This window comes from Sorex fumeus, unplaced genomic scaffold (genome assembly GCF_029834395.1).
Source record: "Sorex fumeus unplaced genomic scaffold, SorFum_2.1 ptg000044l, whole genome shotgun sequence".
In the NCBI taxonomy this organism is placed as follows: domain Eukaryota; kingdom Metazoa; phylum Chordata; class Mammalia; order Eulipotyphla; family Soricidae; genus Sorex; species Sorex fumeus.
Window position 1 is genome coordinate 44,183,127 of NW_026606101.1, and position 17,269 is coordinate 44,200,395.

The following is a 17,269-nucleotide window of genomic DNA, read 5'->3' on the forward strand; positions in this document are numbered from 1 at the left end:
TGCAGGAGGACCAGCAGGGCCAGGCACGTGCTCCCCTGGACGGCAGGGGGTAGGTAGGCGCTGTGCAGAAGGCAGGATCTGGGGGTGTCGTCTGGAACCCCCAGGAAGCTACTCCAGGGACAGCCTTAGGGCATGTACCACCCAATGTGGGACAGGACAGCGCAGCGCCCTGCAGGGGACCCTGTGAGGGGGAACTGTGATACCCCAACCTCCAGCCCAGCTGGAACAGCACAGAAGCCACTTGTGTGAAATCACGGTTTATTGGCTGTGATTCCAAGAGGACACGAGCCGTGGCCCCCAACATGCAGGAAGGGACAGAGGCACAAGGACAGACGGACAGACGATATCACGGGCTGCGCTATGCTCAGCTGCTCTGGCCCCTATGCTGGGATCAGGCTCTGCACAGAGCTGGCTTGTTACGGCATGGACAGGCATGAGGGCAGGCGGTGGCAGGGGCATGCTCCTGTCTGGGCAGAGGGCGGGGGCGATATTGCGAACGGCATATGGCTTCTGAGGGCTGGGTAGGGACACCCGGCCACAACACTGAACGTGATGGGTGCTGATGTGGACGGGAAGGGCCTGCAGCCAGGCACTCTTCCTGCAAGATAAACCCCTCGAATACAGAAGACCTCATTTACCTGAGATTCAACATATTTGATCCAAATTAAACAGGGATGGAGAAAGCTGAGGGTGAAAGGGGCCAGGGAGACGGGCCAGGGGGCTTCTGTCCGACTTCTGTCCAGGGGCCACCCAACACCAGGTTAGGGCCTGTGTCCTGCCCGCCCCCCCACCCTCCCCAGCAGGGGAGGGACGGGAGAGAACAGGAAGGGCAGGTCACGAGAGAGACCGGCCTATTGCTTGTTCTCTTAGTTGGGAGCTGGGCCAAGGCCTGGGAGAGGTGCTCTCCGGAGCGGACAGAGGCAGGACAGGGACAGTGAGGGGCAGACAAGATGGGGACACAGGAGATCCAGCAACCCGTTGTCAGTGGGCGGGGGTGGGGGCCTGCACGCCCCCCCACTATGGCTGTGCTCCTGGTTCAGGCCGAGCAGGGACGTGCACCGAGGGGGAGCCCAGGCCTCGGGATGCTGGGTGGGCTGCGAGAGGGGGCGGAGGCGTCCCAGGCCAGTGGCCAGCCCAGCTGCAGCACAGACCGCAGGCAGGGAGGGCCAGGAGACCAGGGACTATGGCTTATTCTGGGGGTGAGGGGGCTCTCTGCTCCTGAAATCCTTCCGGGGGGGCCTCTGGGGGAGCGGGGGCCGGCCACTGCCTTACTTCTTAAACATGTCCTGCAGCGGCCCAGGCAGGTACTTAATGACCGTGTCCAGGATGCTTTCGTCCTCCTCCTCAGGCTCGTCCCCACAGCCAGGAGGGATGGCCTTCTTCGGCCGCGTCAGGCTGCCCTCCGAGTTGGCCTCCATGGCGGCCTGCGCTTCCGCCTCGCGCTCCTCCTTCTTCTTGATGCCGTACTGGGTGAGACAGAGGGAGGCCAGTGCTGTCAGCTCAGGGGCACACCGGACACTGCACCTCAGCCTGAAGAGCAACACCCAGGGCCAGGAGGGGTGGGCAGTGCCCCGGGAATAGGGGAACAACTAGGTCAGCCCGAGTGGGTAACTGAGGGCTGACTCAGGCGACAGGACAGTGGGGCATGGAGCAGGAGCGGGACAAGAGAGGACAGGAAGGGACGGGAAATCAGGAGGGGAGAGTCCAGGAGGAGCGGGGAGGAGGGACGGAGGGATGGGGATCGGGGACAGAGAGGACAGGGTGGGTAGCGAGGCTGATGCACCACACAGCAGGATGGCCACTGCACTCAGGACCACACACAGGGTAGGGCTGTGGCTCAGTAGGGGACATGTCTGTGGTCACTGCAGGTACAGTCACCTCAGTTCCCTCTACCCAGCATCACCTGCCCCCATTTCTCTCTCCTGAGCCTGCCCGAACCCTCATCGGAACTTCTCTGGTAGGCTGGGGTCAGTCCCCTCCTGTCCCTCCTGACCTTCCTATTCCCCCCACCCCATCCCCCTGGCTGTCCCCCCTTGTTCCCACTCTCCCTCTCCTGGCCCCCCACTTGTCACCTGGAAGCTCACAGTGCCCACTGGAGACAGCCAAATCCCTACAGCCATGGCGCTTCCTGGAGGGCCTCAGACCCTTGGACCCAAAGGAAGCCCCATGAGCCGCCTGGCAAGTCCTGATGGGAGCACACTTCAGCACACAGGTCCAGTTCTAGGAGAATGGACACACCACAGTCATCAGCAACCTCCACTGCCCTCAGTCCCGCAGTGCTGGCATAGGGACATGGGGAAGCGGCCTCTTGGCATTGGGCCTCTGGGCCTGTGTGTGGGAGGGAGGACGCATCCCAAGAGGAGCCACGTCCAGGTGAAGAGGCCCCTGGGCAGGGCAGGGCCAGCTATTGGTGAGAGCCCAGGCTGCAGCAGAGGCACTGCATGTTTTTCCCAGCCCCCAAAGGACGGTATTCTTGGGCCGCAGGGTACCCTGATCTTAAAGGGCTCCCTGGGTCTGTGGACGGGACACCCTGGTATATAAGGGGGCCCACACCGTGTGACTGGAGGACTGACGACCCCCTGCACCGCAGGAAGCTTGGGTGTGGCCTCTCTGTGAAGCATGTGCCTGGCAGAGGGCAGCAGAGCCACCGCCTCAGCGCGGGAAGCAGGAGCCGAACACTTTGCTGCCAGTCCCAGTGGCCACAAACTCTGCACCCGAAGCCCCTGGGCACGGTGGGCCCGAGCTCAACTGAGGGAACAGAGGGCTGGAGCAATAGTTGAGGGCCAGAATGACAATCTAGTGGGCAGGGCATTTGCCTTGCATGTGGCTGACCCAGATCTGATCCCCAACGCCCGCCCCGTAGGGTTCCTGAGCCTGCCAGGAACTGCAGAGCCAATAGTAAGCCCAGAGCACTGCTGGGTGTGGCACAACAACAACAAAGCAAAAGAAAAAGCTGAGGGCATAGGGAGGGACCAGCTCTTCAGAGGGCCTCTTCCCGGTCACTGCTCCAGGTCATCCCCCTGGGGCAGCAAACAGAGAAGGTCTGGGGGCCAGCTGGAAGACAAACACCAGTGGAGTTCAGGCAGAATCAAGGGGGTGTCCCTGCATGTGGGACTCAGGCAGGGGTGGGGACAGGAAGGGCCTGTCTGGGAAGATTTGGTCCCCTGCTCTGAGTTCTGGACACAAAGGCAGCCCCAGGACTGGAGCGGGTGGGGCGTCTGCCAGTATATGGTCCCCTGAGCACCGCCAGGAGTAATTCGCCAGGAGTAATTCCTAGTGCAGAGCCAGGAGTAACCCCTGAGCATCACTGAGTGTGACCCCCACCAAACAAAAGCAAAAAACCAAAGCAAAACAACAAAGTCATCCCCAGAGCAGAAACGGGTGACTCCACACACACACACACACACACACACACACACACACACACACACACACACACACACACACGAGATAGACAGTGGGCAGGGGGCCCCAGGGGTGGGGCGGATGGGGAGACACACACTCTCACACACACACACACACACACACACACGAGATAGACAGTGGGCAGGGGGCCCCAGGGGTGGGGCGGATGGACACACCCACACACACACCCACACACACACCCCCCCACACACACACACCCCCCACACACACACCTGAGTTCCCCTGATGGCCACCAGAGGGCGCCCTGCCCTAAGCCATGGGGTACAGCTGCTCCTTTCAGGCTGAGCTCCCACTTCTGGATCTCTGCTGAGCTCTTCAAAGGCTTGTCACTAGAGACCCCACCTGGGAGAGGAGCCTGTGACAATTCCAGTATACACCACACCCTCTGGTCCTCGATGGGTTGCTCAACACCATGTCAGCCAGCTCCACACAGCACCATGTCTGGACCAGAGAATGCTTAGACCCCTGCCCTGGTGTCCAGTGTGGATACCTGCAGCACAAAGACCACGGTGCAGAAGCCACAGTACCCTGGACCCGAAGACCAGAGCCAGGACGTGTTCAAGAAGGAGCACGTGGCTTTTGGGGTACCAGGCTCAAGGCAGGCAGAGGCACTGAGGCAGTGGCCAAGGGCTTTGGAGGGCTCAGAAGGTGCCCACCCACTCCAGGAGGGTTCTGAGAGGGACTCATCTGAGGGCCAGGGCCTTGGACTTGGGGGTGCTGGGGTTATGCCTAGAGCGTTTGTCATCCCCATGGTCACCCCAGGGTGGGGATTCTGGGGCCAGGGAGTAGGTGGCCTGTAGTTTGTCCCTGTCCGGGGGGTCAGCTGGGACTGCAGCTCCTGGAGGACCCTGAAGAAGAGGCAACACTTGCCCTCCACCCAGGGGCTGGGAGCTCAGTGGGAGGTGGATGTGTCCCAGGATGTGCCCCACAGAGAAGCCAAGCAGGGCAGGGTAGGGTTCCGGGAGCTGCCCTTCGTGAAATGTGGAACTGCAGGGTTTGAGGTCAAGTGGGAGGGGATGTTATACAGCCTGGGGCTGGGGCAGAGGTCATCCACCACTGTGGGCAGCTGACTGTGGGTTTAGGGGAGCCAGTCCTGGAGAGCCGGCACGATAGCGGCGGGGTCGATGGCCTTGCCTGGCCTGTTCCCTCACGCAACATCCCAGGTTCCTGAGTGGATCAGGAGTCTCTCCACTCCCACCCAGCAGAGCCCACCTGATCTCAGCAACCTGCCCAGGGTGCCCAGTGACCCCGCTGGAGAGCTCTGGCCCACCTTGGCCTCGGAAACGGGAGTGACCCCTGGACCATATGTCCCTGTCCTTCGCTGCCAGAGGGCAACCCACATCCAGTGCCACCAGGGTGGGACCCACAAGCAGTGGCCCTGGGCTCCCGGCCACCCAAAGCTATCCTGCCACAGGCCTCCCAGCCCACCTAGTCTCTGCTTCTGCCTGCCACAGCCTCCCACCTCGTCCCGGTGCTGTCCACGCTGCAGGCTCACCTTGTCACGGATGCCCTGCCGCATGACCTCGCGCTCAGCCTCCATCTTGGCGTACTTGGCCTTCCGCTCCTCCTCCTCCTGCCTCAGCGCCTCCTGGCGCTCCTCCTCCTTCTTGGCCGCATCAGGGTCCTTCTCCTCATCACCCCCAAGCATCTTGCCCATGTCCTTGGTAGCCCCTGGACACAAGCAGACAGGAGGGGAAGGTCAGCGGTGGGCTCCCTGCTCTACACAGCCACATGGGATGGTGCCAGGCTCTGCCAAGCTTGTCGTTCTGCTCCTCTAGCCACCAGCCACTCTCCACTGACATCTGGGTGCCCCGGGGTGGGGGTGGGGGTGCAAACGCCACCCAGGCAGACTTGGAAGGGAGGCAACGGTCGTCTGTGAACAGAGCTGGTTAGGTTATGTGTTTGTGTGACTATGTCTATGTGTGCATGTATGCTCTGTGTACCCTGTATACGTGCTGTGTGACAATGTGTGCCTATGTGGGACTCTATGTATCTGTGTGATTGTGCTTTTTTGTGTCTGTGTTACTGTAAGTCTCCATCTGCCTCTGTGTGACTGTGTGTATGCATGTGTCTGTGTGAATGAGTGTGTCTCTGTGTCTGTCTGAATGAATGCATCCATGTGTTTGAGTGACTGTCTGTGTGAGTCTCTGTGTGATTGTGTGTGCATGCATCTCTGTGTCTGTGTGACCATGTAAGTCTGTGTTTGTGTCTGCATTACTGTGTACATCTGTATGTCTGTGTTATTGTGCATGTCTGTGCGTGCACAATTATCGGTGTCTCTGCATTTGTGTGTGTGAGCATGGGTCTGTGTGTGTGTGTGACTGCATGCATCTCTGTTATTATGTCTATATGACTACATACATCTGTGTGTCTGTGTGTGTGTGTCTACTAACTGTATCTGTATGACTACATGCATCTCTGTGTGTTTGTGTAACTGTGTCTGTATGACTATATGCATCTGCGTCTGTCTGTGTGTCTGTGTCTGCATCTATGTGGGAATGTGTACAGGGGTCTCTGCATGGGACCTGTGTGAGCCCCTGGGCTGCTGTGCATCTCATGTCCAGCACAGGCTGGGCAGTGGCTGGTAGTGGCTGGCTGGGAGTAGGTGGGCCAGCTGTGCTATATGCAAAGACTGAGTGGCCCTTGGCCTGAGCTGTGCACTGAGTGTCCCAAGGCCCTAATTTCTCCTGCCAACCACCACTTTTCTCATGAGCTCCTGACTCACAGACAACAACAAACACCTCCCCGGGACGCCCCCTGTGACTCGGCGCCCAGGACGGGGGCTGTAATGACAGCTCAGGAACACAGTGGCCTGCAGGCAACCCTCTGCCTGTCCATGAGGCCTCACGAGGAGAGTGCACAACACTGGCGGGGCAAGCCAGACCCCCACCACCTGGTGCTGTCCCCTGGACCACCCGGGGACCCTGCAGGGCTCGTGAGGCTGCCTCGTGCGCCACAACTAGCTTCACCTGCCTTCCTAACTCCATGCTCGGCCTCTCATTTCTGGAGCTTCTGCACCAGGAGCACTGTGTGAGGTGAGCCGAGTCCAGGGCTGGGCCTGAGTGTGCCTATGGGCGGGTGAGACCCCTGCCTGTCCCACTGTCATCCCCTGAATTCAGTGGCTCTGTGTTCGAATTCTCCCTTCCCACATCCCACTCCCCTGTGTTTGCACTTCTCTCACATGACCCAGCACAGGCAGAGCAGAGTTTGGGGGTCACCGGCCCTGTGTGCCGAAGAGCAATTCTGGTTACATCATGTGGGCTGCAGAGGAGGTGCTTGCACGGGCTCTCTGGTCTGACTGGCTGGGACCAGGCCAAGGGTTCCCAGCCAGGCTGCAGCGAGGCTCCGAGACTGCTGTTGGGTCGCATCTGCTAGATGCTGCGGAATCTGGGTCACTGGTAGTCGCTTCCGCATCCTGGGAGAGTCGCCAGAGAACTGAGCCACACCTCTGCCTCCAAGGCTGTCACCAGCCTGCAGTGTCAGGAGGTGGAAACAGCCTGGCAACAGAGGCGCCCTCAAGCCACCTGGGCGCCATGTGCATTTCTGAAGACTCCTGAACCTGAGCAAGCCAGAAAGGTAGCAGCAATGAGAACGGGTGGGGGGCTCTGCAGGGGCATGAAGGGGCTTGGGTGGCACCCCCAGGGTGGGGGCTGCGGCTGCAGGTCTGTCTGCATAAGCTCCACGGCCACTGGCAGGTGGCTCTGGGCATGGCACTTCACGGAGCCTCTGGCTCTGCCTCCCCAAACCTGCTGGCATCAGGTGGCAGCACGGAGCTGGCCAGGAGCTCCAGGAGAAGCCGCTTCCGACCTCACCTCAGCTTTCTTATCTCTTCACGAGGTTCCTCTGGGTGTCAGAGATGCATCTCAGGCCAAAGACTGGGAGAAGTGGGGAGAAGAGGGACACAGCACCCTGGGGAGCACTTGGGCCCAACTACCCTCCTAAAACCCAGCAGGCCTCTGCTCATATGGACGAGTGACCCAAAGGACCAGCGCAGCCCTGCCGCCAATGGTGGCCCCTTCTCAGGCACGGCCACTTACTGGGACACTGGGCAGGGGCCCCACGGCCGTGAGCATGGGGCTGACACAGCCGCTCCGGGGGAAGGAAGAAACAGGAGAGCCACAGGCGCCACTCCATACCTGGGAGGGAAGGTCCAGCATGCACACTGCCACCACACACAAGGCCACAGCAAACAGGGCCACCACGCAGGGGGCCACCACACATGAGCACCGTCACCATGGTTAAAAGAGGCAGGCGGCCCTGCTCCCAGGAGGCTATACTAGGCCCATAGTCTGTGCTGTTCTGTGGGGCAGGGGTGCAGGCCGGAAACTGGCACAGACACCAAGATGCGATGTTGGTATTTCCAGATCCAAACTTCAAACAGGTGTGAGTGGGCACATGAGGACATGAGGACACTGGCATCCTTGGCACCGTGGGGGCATTTTGATGGTACAGCTGCTGGGAAGATGGTGTGGAGGGGTCCCCAAATCAAGCCTAGAAATGCTCTGGTACTCAGCACTCCTGGGCCTTTGACATAACCAAACCCAGAGAGGGAGCAGCTGGTGCTGGCGGCTGAACCAGGGTAGGCTGCATGGAAGCAGTACCCCAACTCCTGTGTAGTCAGGGACAGAGATGACCCAGTTTCTGAATATTTAAATCACTTCAAGTAGATAAAATGCTGACAACATCACTCACTACACATAGGGCCACTCACTTTTGGCTTTCAATCTCAGAGTTCATGAAGGACAAATTTGGTGAGCTTCTTTAAGAGTCTGAGCACCCTTCAGAGTCCTTGGATATCCTGAGAATCTCTGAGTCTCCATAAGTGCCACTGAGCATCCCTGAGTGTCCCTGATAATTCCTAAGCATCCGAGTCCCCCTGAGCATCCCTGAGTGTCCCTGATCATCTATGAACATACCTGAGTGTCTCCCTGAGCATCCCTGAACATTCTGAGTGTCCCTGGGAAGCTCTGAGTATCCCTGAGTGATCTGAAACATCTCCAAGGTTCCCTGAGGATCTGAACATCCCTGAGCAGCTCTGGGTGTCCTTGAGCATCCTTGAGATCTCTGGGTGCCTCTGAGCATCTCTGAGATCTGAGTATTCCTGAGCATTCCTGAGCATCTCCCAAGCATTCCTGAGCATCCCTTAGCATTTGTGAGTATCTCTGAGCATCTCTGAGTGTCTCTGAGCATTGCTGGGCATCGCTGAGTCTCCCTGGGCATCTCTGAGCATTTCTAAGTGATCCTAAGCAACCCCAAGCATCCCTGAGTGTCTCCAAGTCTCCCGGATCATCTCTTAGCATCTTTGAACATCCCTGAGTGTCCCTGAGAATCTTTGAGTGTCCTGAGCATTCCTGAGATTTTGAAGTGTCCCTGAGCATCCCCAAACATTTCTGAGTATCCCCTAGCCTCTCTGAATGTTCCTAAACATCACTAAGTCTCCCTGAGGAGCTCTGAACGTCCTGGAGGGTATCCGAACGATTCTGAGTGTTCCTGAGCATCTCCAAGTATCTCTAAGTCTCTTTGACCCAGAACATCCCTGAGCATTTCTGAGCATCTCTGAATGTTCTTGAGCATCTCAGAAATCTCTGAGTGTTCCTGAGCAGTTATGAACATTTCTGAGCAGCTGAGTGTCCTGATCATCTCTAAATATCTGAGTGTCCCTGAGCTCCACTTAGTGTCCTTCAGCAACTCTCCAAGTATTCTTGAATGTCCCTAAGCATCATCATCAAATCTCCCTGAGCATCACTGAGCATCTCTGCATATCCCTGAACATTCTTTAGCATCTCTGAGCATCCCTAAGTGTCCCTAGGTGTCCCTGAGCATCGTCAAGTATTCCTGAGCATCCCAGAGCATCCTTGAACAGCCCTGAAGCTCTGAATGAGCCTGAGTATCCCTGAGATCTGAGTGTCCCCAAGCAGCTCTGAGCAGCATTGAGTGTTCCTGAGCATCACTTAGTGATCCTTAGGGCCTCTCTGAGTGTTCCTGAACACCATCTTCAAGTCGCCCTGAGTAACCCTGAATGTCCCTGAGCATACCTGAGCTGCTCTGAATTGTCCTTGAGCATCCCTAAGGTCTCCATGTATCCCTGAGCATCTATGAAAATTCCCAATGTCTCCTGAGCATCGCTTAGCATCCCTAAGTTCCCTGTATGTCACCAAGTCTTCCGGAGCATCCATGAATATCCCTGAGTGCCCCTGAACACCGCTTAGCATCCTTGAGAATCTGGGTATTTCTGAGCATCCCTGAGCAATTCTGAGTGTCTCTGAGCATACCTTAGCATCTCTCCAAGTGTTTCTAGGAATTTTCAAGCATCTCTGAATTTCCCTGAGATTCCTTTAGCATTTATGGGCAACTCTAAGCACTTCCAAATGTTCCTGAGCATTCCTGAGCAGCTCTGAATGCCCCTGAGTCTCTATGAGTGTTCCTGAGCATCCCTTAGAGTCCCTAAATGTCCCTTAGCAGCTCCAGGTGTTACTGAACATCCCTGAGCATCTTCAAGTCTGAGTATCCGTGAGGGACCTTTAGCAACCTCCAAGTGTCCCTACACATTCTTGAGAAGTTCTGAGTGTCTCTAAGTATCATTTAGCACCTCTGAGATCTCCAAATGTTCCTGAGCATTCCGCACCCCCGAAGAATCCAAGAGCATCTCTGAGCATCCCAGAGTGTCTCTGACCATCCCTGAGCAGCTTTTATTGTCCCTAAGAATCCTTTGAGCTTCTTTGGGCATACCTAAGTGTCTCTGAGCATATCCGAAATCTCCGAGTGTCCCTGAACATCTTCAAGTCTTCCTGCGTGTCCTTGAGCAACTTTGAGTGTTCCTAAGCATCCCCAAGTATGTCTGAGTGTTGCTGAGCATCCCTGAAGAACTCTGAGTGTTCCTGAGCATTTCTTAGCATCTCTGAGCATCCCCAAGCATCTCTAGGTATTCTTGAGAATTCCCAAGCAGCTTTGAATGTTCCTGAGCATCCCTGGGATCTCCAGGTGTCCCTGAACATCCCTGAGCATCTTTGAGTGTCCCTGAGCATCCTCAAGCAACCCTGAATAGCTCTTCATGTTCCTGAACATCTTTGAGCACCCAAAGTGGCTGATCATCTCTGATTCCCCTGAGTGTCCTTGAACATCTCTAAGTGTTACTGGACATCTTTAAGTCTATCTGAGTATCTCTGAGTATCCTTTAGCTTCTCTTGGTATACCTGAGCATCTCCAAGCATGTCTCTGAGAATCCCCGAGGAACTCTGAGTGTTCCTGACCATTTTTTAGTATTTCCAAGTATCCCCAAGTGTTCCAGAGCACCCCTGAGCAGCTCTTAGTGTCTCAGAGTGTTTCTGAGTGTCCCTGAGTGCCCTTAAGCATCCTTGAGCAGCTCTGAGCATCCCCCTGAGCACCCTGAGCATCCCTGAGCATCCTTGAGTGGCCCCGAGTATCATGTGTTCTCAACTAGATGGAGCTCAAAAGGCCTGATTCATGATAGACTATGAGTCATCCTCTTAAAATACTGTGGCCCAACTGCTGTCTAGTTCAGTCACCTTCAGAGAACTCTGAGCAGGGCGGTGTGGAGATGTGATGCTTACATCAGTGACGCCGCACTGGGACACAGGGAACTGGTGTGGGGCACGGGCACCTTGGTGGGGGGGGTACAGTAGCTTTGTACATCAACACCATAAATGTCAGCATGACTGCACCATTACCTGGATTAATATAAATATATAACATACAAATAAATGTGAGGGAATGGAGAGATAGTGTAGGGAGAAGGGTGCTTTCAGTACTCACAGAGTACTTGAGCACAGCCGGGTGTGGTGTAAAACCCAAACTCACTTCCATTCTCATCCTACTATCTCCCTCCTAAACTGGAGACTGAACAGAAAGCCACCTGTTTTTGTGGAACTTTGATGTCGTATGCAGATCCATCTCCTGCATCAGGATAAAACAGGGGAAAGCGGTTGTGTGGCTGAGGCTCAGACAACAGACCATTTCCCTGGAGTTTCAAGGAGCCACACTGGACCTGAAGCACTGATGTGAAAAACCAACGAAGCCAAGTGGGATGCCTGCTGGCCAGTTTAGTCTGTCTTGGCTGAGAAGTGGGAGTGGCAATAGAGGTGGGGTTTGCACCTTGTGGATACAAGGATCTAGCTCTGGCCACTGGGTTCCTCACAGACCGAAGGCTCCAAAGGCCCTGGTTCCCTCCAGCAATTGATGCTGTTAATACTCCATGTTCATACTCCGGAGCAGAGGGAGGGGAGCTCAGCCTGTGTGGCTGGGATGCAGCAGGCAGAAGCCTGGGAGGAACAGCTGAGCCCTCTTTGAGAAGTGAGAACACACGAGGGTGTCCGCCTCGGGTCTGTACGGTTCATGGTGCACTCGAGGCTCTGCTCAGCCACTTCCCTATGATGCAGGACAGGCGAGACCTCGGGCATAGGATCATGACCCCAGTGTGGGGCCCAGTATCCAAGATCTTTCAAGAAAGCTGGGCTCAGCCCACACCCAGGACCAGGCAAGTGGAGCAGAAATGCCAGCTCCGAGACTGTGTGAAACCCCTGCGGGTGCGTGAGGGACCCAGAGAGGCCATGGTAGGGCTGGGACCGCCTGGCAGCGCCCACCAGTGGCCAGTCCTAGAACTAGGAATTCACACCCTAGTCCATTCAGCTCCTAGGCCTACAGGACGGACAGACAGACTTCCTGCCGTGGCCCCTTCAGAGCACAGCTGCTCAAGGAACAGCAGCTCTGGGGCCTGGGCCCGGCTCCCTCACCATCAGCCTGCCCCCCAGCCACACATGGGGCCCGTGGCTGGCAGCACGGCCTCCCCCTCGGGCATGGAAATGGGTCTGGCTCCAGTTTCTGGCTTGGGGATTACTCCTAACTTGGGGGTCCTTCCTGAAGTGCAGAGTGACCATGTGGTGCCAGCGCTCAAACCCGGAACCCCCACAGGCAAAGCTGTGCTCCAGACCTTTGAGCCAGCTCCTGCCCAGAACATGTTTTTAATTTTCATTTTGGGGCCACACTCGGTGGTCCTGGCAGTACTCAGGGGACCATGTGGGATGCCGGGGACCGAACCTAGTTCAGTTGCATGCAAGGCAAGTGCCTCACCTGCTGTAGTATGGCTCCAGCCCCTGAACATACTTCTGAGCAGAGCACAGTGTAATTCTGAAGGACAAACTTCAAAGCATACAGAAATGTCTGTGTCCTCGTCACCTGTCCGACTCTGCCAATTAACTCCAGCAGAGAGCACTGCACATTTTAACAAACATCTGTGTATGTTAGAAATAAATGCATACAAGGCTGCCACAAGTCTGAACGCAGACACTGACACACTGGCACTCAGGGAGCAGGACAGGGGCTGCCGGGAGGCATCAGGGCAGTCCTCAGTCACCACACGCGACGATGAAATCGAGCGAAAAGATGACCTCGAGCGAGGCAGAGGGAAATGCACGGGGAGGCGCAAAGGGTGGCCCCGGTGTCCTTGCCCGAACCATGACCCAGCAATCATGGACCCTCCCTCGCACGCCAAGGCCTGACCCTGGGGCAAGGACAAAGTGGCAACAGGCAGGCAGCCTAGTCTGACTGTGATGGGGTGGGCACCGGCTTCACGGACAACTGCACCCTGGAGTGTCCCTCTGTACCAGCCCCAGCCACTGTCCCCTCCCGAGTCCCACCCTAAAAGCCTGGGCGAGGGCAGTGGGGCCCTGAGCACCTACCTGCCTCCCATGATGAGGAGCCCCATATCAGGGCACCCACATGGGAGACCTGGACTCAGGCCTGCAGGGGTGCCATCGCTGGAGCTGAGAGGCACTGGCCAAGGCATCATGGATTGTCCTGAGATGTATGGGGCGTTCCTGTCTGGGGGCAGGGGAGGGGTGTCCCTGTCTGGGGACTGGGGGGAGGGGTGTCCCTGTTTGGGGATGGGGGAGGGGGGAGTCCCTGTCTGGGGACCAGGGAAGGGGCATCCCTGTCTGAGGACGGGGGAGAGGTGTCCCTGTCTGGGGACGGGGGAGGGGGCGTGTCCCTGTCTGGGGGACCACCCGGGAGCCACACTGTATTGCAGGAGCTGAGCCAGGCAAGTCAGAGGGTAGGTCAGGAAGATCCCAGGTGGCAGAAAGATGGGGGAGGACGAGGGTGTTTTCTTCCCTGCCTAGTCCTGTTCTCCCAGGACCCAGAGTGACAGACCTGCAGGGGCCTTGACTGACCCCTCTGCCAGAGCCCCTCTCAGATCCAGACACAGAGATGCCCTCTGTCCTGTAGAGTCAGGTTAACCAACTCCCTGCTTTCCAGGGGGCTGCAGAGAAGTGAGGGGAGAGGACCAGAGAGGGTGTGGGGGAGAGTGGAGGAGAGTGGGAGAGGCTGTAGGGAAGATCAGGGAGGTGTGGGGAGGGCATGAGGGAGGGCATGGGGGAGGGTGTGGGGTGTGGAGAGGGGAGGGTATGGGAGGGGAGGGTATGGGAGGAGAGGGTTGGGAGAAAGGGGGTGGGGGAGGGTGTGGGGTGGGGCGTAGGGGATGTGGGGGAAACTGGAAGGTGAGGGCAGCGTGGGAGAGGTTGCAGGAAGGATCAGGGATGTGTGGGGACCAGGGAGGGGGTGAGGGAGCGGGAGAAGTTTGGGGAGGGACACTGGCACCCTGAAGGGGGATCAGATCTCCCATCCTGACATGCGCAGTTCACAGTCGGGAAAGTGGGTGTAGGACAACCAGGGCTGGCATGGCCTCCGGCACGGCTCCCTCTCAGCTGCCCGGGCACGGTGCTGTCTCCCCCCTAAAGCCCCGCAGAGGCTGAGGGTCAAGTTCTCTGCATGTGAGCAGGACACTGGCTCCCCATTTCCACTGTGCCTCTGCTGAGGGGCTCTTGGCCCCCAACGTCTCTGCACCTGTCCCCCTCCACGCCCATCACACCAATCACTTTTGTCCCCTGACTCATCTCAGCCCTCTGCCCCAAGGGTGCCAAGGTACCGGGAGCGGGGCTGGGCCACTCGCGCAAGCTGCACGAAAGGCAAGAGCCCTGCTCCAGCCACTGGCGGTCTCCCTCACAGACTCCTTGGCCCCTTCCCCTCTGCGCCCTGCTTCTCTGGGTCCCCTGGGCCAACTTCTGGGCCCACCCTGAACCCTGAGGCCTGGCTGCCTTTGCGTTCCTCCCTCTGCACCTCTCCGACTCTCTGAAGACCGACGCCCCCCTCCCCAGGGTCTCCCCTCGCTGGCTCCAAACTAAGAAGCCTGCTCTGGTGCTCCTGCAGGAGAAACTCTGGGCTGATCCGAACAAAGAGGGAGCCAGGCTGGCAATTTTCCGGCTAATTTCAGCTGTGTAGACAGCCAAATCAGAGAGTTCAGCGTTCTGAAGAGCCACCTCAGGCTTGAATTAGGCACCTCTTTAATTATCTGCAGCAGCCTGGGCCTGCCCAGGGGAACTCGGGCCCACAGAGGGGGTGCCGGCACCCCTGACTCACACCGTGACGTCACCCTTGTCATCAAGCCCACCTGAGGGCCTCCCCTTCCACTACCCGCCGCAGGTTCACAGCACGCAGCCCTCTGCCCTGCAGAAAGCGGCCCAGAAGCTGTCACCCAAGGAAGCGTCAGAGGCAGAAGGTGGCTGGGGACTGGCCAGGACACAGAACAGCCCCAGCCAGAGGCATGTATACCACGGGGCCCCCCAACGAGCACCTGCCCCGTCGTCCACCCACAGGCTTGCTCACACACACAATCGCAGCCATGCACTACCTTACAACATGCACTACCTTACACACTCAGTCACACACAACCACACGCTGCACACACATCACACTTATATAGACACGACAGACTGATACACGCACACTCATGCACACCCTTACATTACACAACTCACACGCACACACAACTCAAACAACTTACTACACATTTATACACATGTACAAGTTCACTCACACAGGCACACACAAACACACCCATGCTTATTTATCCACATGCACACGCTCAGTCATACACCCCCATGCTTACATACATACATGCACACAGGCTCACATGCACACACTCACAGTCACACACACACACTCACACAACAGTGAACCCCACAGAGAGGCTGAGGCACCAAGAGCTCTAGACCTCTGGCCCTGTCCCAACTGTCCCTTTGCCCCTGACCCTGCCGGTCCCCCTGTCTGTTTGGTGACCCTGAACCAACACAGGGGCCCAGGCTCTGTGCCATGGCTCAGGGCATCTGTCGGCACTGAACGGTGTGGACAGACAGCCGGCCCTGCAGAGCCTGGGTCTGTGTGAGCCCTTGTCCTCCTCTCCTCTGTGTCCACGCAGAGGCCCCCCTCTCCCAGAGCCTGCCCCCAGCCTCTGCCCCCTTCTCCCCACCCACGTGGGCCCCACATCCTACCTCCTAGGGCTTGCTTCATCACAAATTCCATGGCGAAGGCTTGGGTCCTGCAGCTGCTTCTGAGGGCGAGCCTTGTACCACGTGGTCGGCTGTCCTGTACCTAAGGGACAGGAGCTTGTCATGGGTCACTCTGACCTGCTTCCTCTCATCTCCGCCGCCGGCCAGCCCTGACTCTGCAGGGGGCTCTGCCCTTCACCCTATCAGGGTGGGTTCACCCTGCCCGACTGCTGGAAGGTCCCTCAGCCGCTGCAGAGTCGGGATGCTCACACCTGGGGGAGCGGCCGCAGGGCCAGCCTTGCCCAGCCTTGACCGGAGGGCAGGGCTCAGGGGCATTTGAAGGTGAAGCTAGGCTGCTCTGCTGGGCGGGTCCCAGAGGAGGGCGGGAGGCCGCAGGCCCTCTGCAGGGGAGCGGCCGGGCAGGGGTCTCGCAGGCCCTCTGTGGTCTCTCGGGGCGGGGCCCCGGGCCTCTCCTGACCGGCCGAGGGTTTTCCCTGCAGAGGCGGGGCCCCGCGGCGCTGAGCGGGCCAAGCGCGGGCGCGCGAGGACGCCTCTGCCGCAAAGCCCGTTCGGTCCAAACTTCTCCCCGGGCCCGGGAGCAAGGATGTGCAGGGCCGCCGCTCTCTCGCGTGGGGTCTTCTGGTTCCGAGGGCCGAGGGCCGGGGAAGGACGCGGGAGACGGGGCGAGGGAGGCGCGCGGAAGGGGGACGGGACGGCGGGCTGGCGAGGGCCGCTTCAGCACCGCGCGCTGGACAGCACCCGCCCAGCCGAGGCCTTGGGGACGCTCACCTTCCCGGCGGATGGGCGGGCGGTCAGCGGCGGGGGGCGCTCCGGCCGGCCGGGTCCATGTGGTGCGGGGAACTGCGGCGCGGCTGAAGGGCACGGCGAGGAGGGCGTCAGCAGAGCCCCCGCCCCGCCCGCGCCCGGCGTGACGAGGAGGGCGGAGCCAGGAGTGGGGGCGGGGCCACGGGACGGAGGGGCGGGGACAGAGCCAAGCCTTGGGGTGGGATGGCTCTGGAGTCGAGCGGGACTCAGGTGGGCGGAGTGACCGCCCTCTCCTCCCCTTCCTCTCTCCTTTGACTAACGGGCTCTTGGGAAGACCAGGGCGCCGGCAGGTGGGAGAGGACCCTTGGATCCCTCCGCCTGGTTGGGTGCCCACAGTCTTGATTCCGGGCGCCATCTCCCAGGGTCACAGCCGCGGCTTGTGTGGACCCCTAGGGGCTGAGCTGCAGGGATGCGTGACAGTCACTATCTGCCTGGTTCCAAAGCCTCTGCTACTGTGAGAAGAGGCCCTTCTCCCTCCATACATGAGAGAATGGTGAGGAGCTGTGGGATGGGTAAGGGGTGACCCCACACTCTGAATGAAGTGGTGGATGCCTGGTGGCTTGGACACAGCTGGTCTCTCTCCTGCCCAGCCTCTTCCTCTTCAGGACACTTCCTGTGGGCCTGTGGCCCCCAGACAGATGTGGCTGCTCACCTGTTCCCAGGTGTGTCACTGCGGCCCG

The 17,269-nt window shown here is 58.6% G+C and overlaps 1 protein-coding gene across 1 annotated transcript; it reads right to left on the reverse strand.

The window, feature by feature from the left end:
* Nucleotides 1–241: 241 nt before the first annotated feature.
* CPLX1 (complexin 1) lies at nt 242–16,721 on the reverse strand. The gene is made up of 4 exons (XM_056121513.1): nt 16,554–16,721; nt 15,768–15,867; nt 4,922–5,097; nt 242–1,466 (listed from the first exon to the last, which is right to left on the reverse strand). Exons 2-4 carry the CDS (start codon nt 15,796–15,798, stop codon nt 1,269–1,271), a joined length of 405 nt encoding a protein of 134 aa, XP_055977488.1. The 5' UTR covers nt 15,799–15,867; nt 16,554–16,721; the 3' UTR covers nt 242–1,268.
* Between the last annotated feature and the right edge of the window lie 548 nt (nt 16,722–17,269).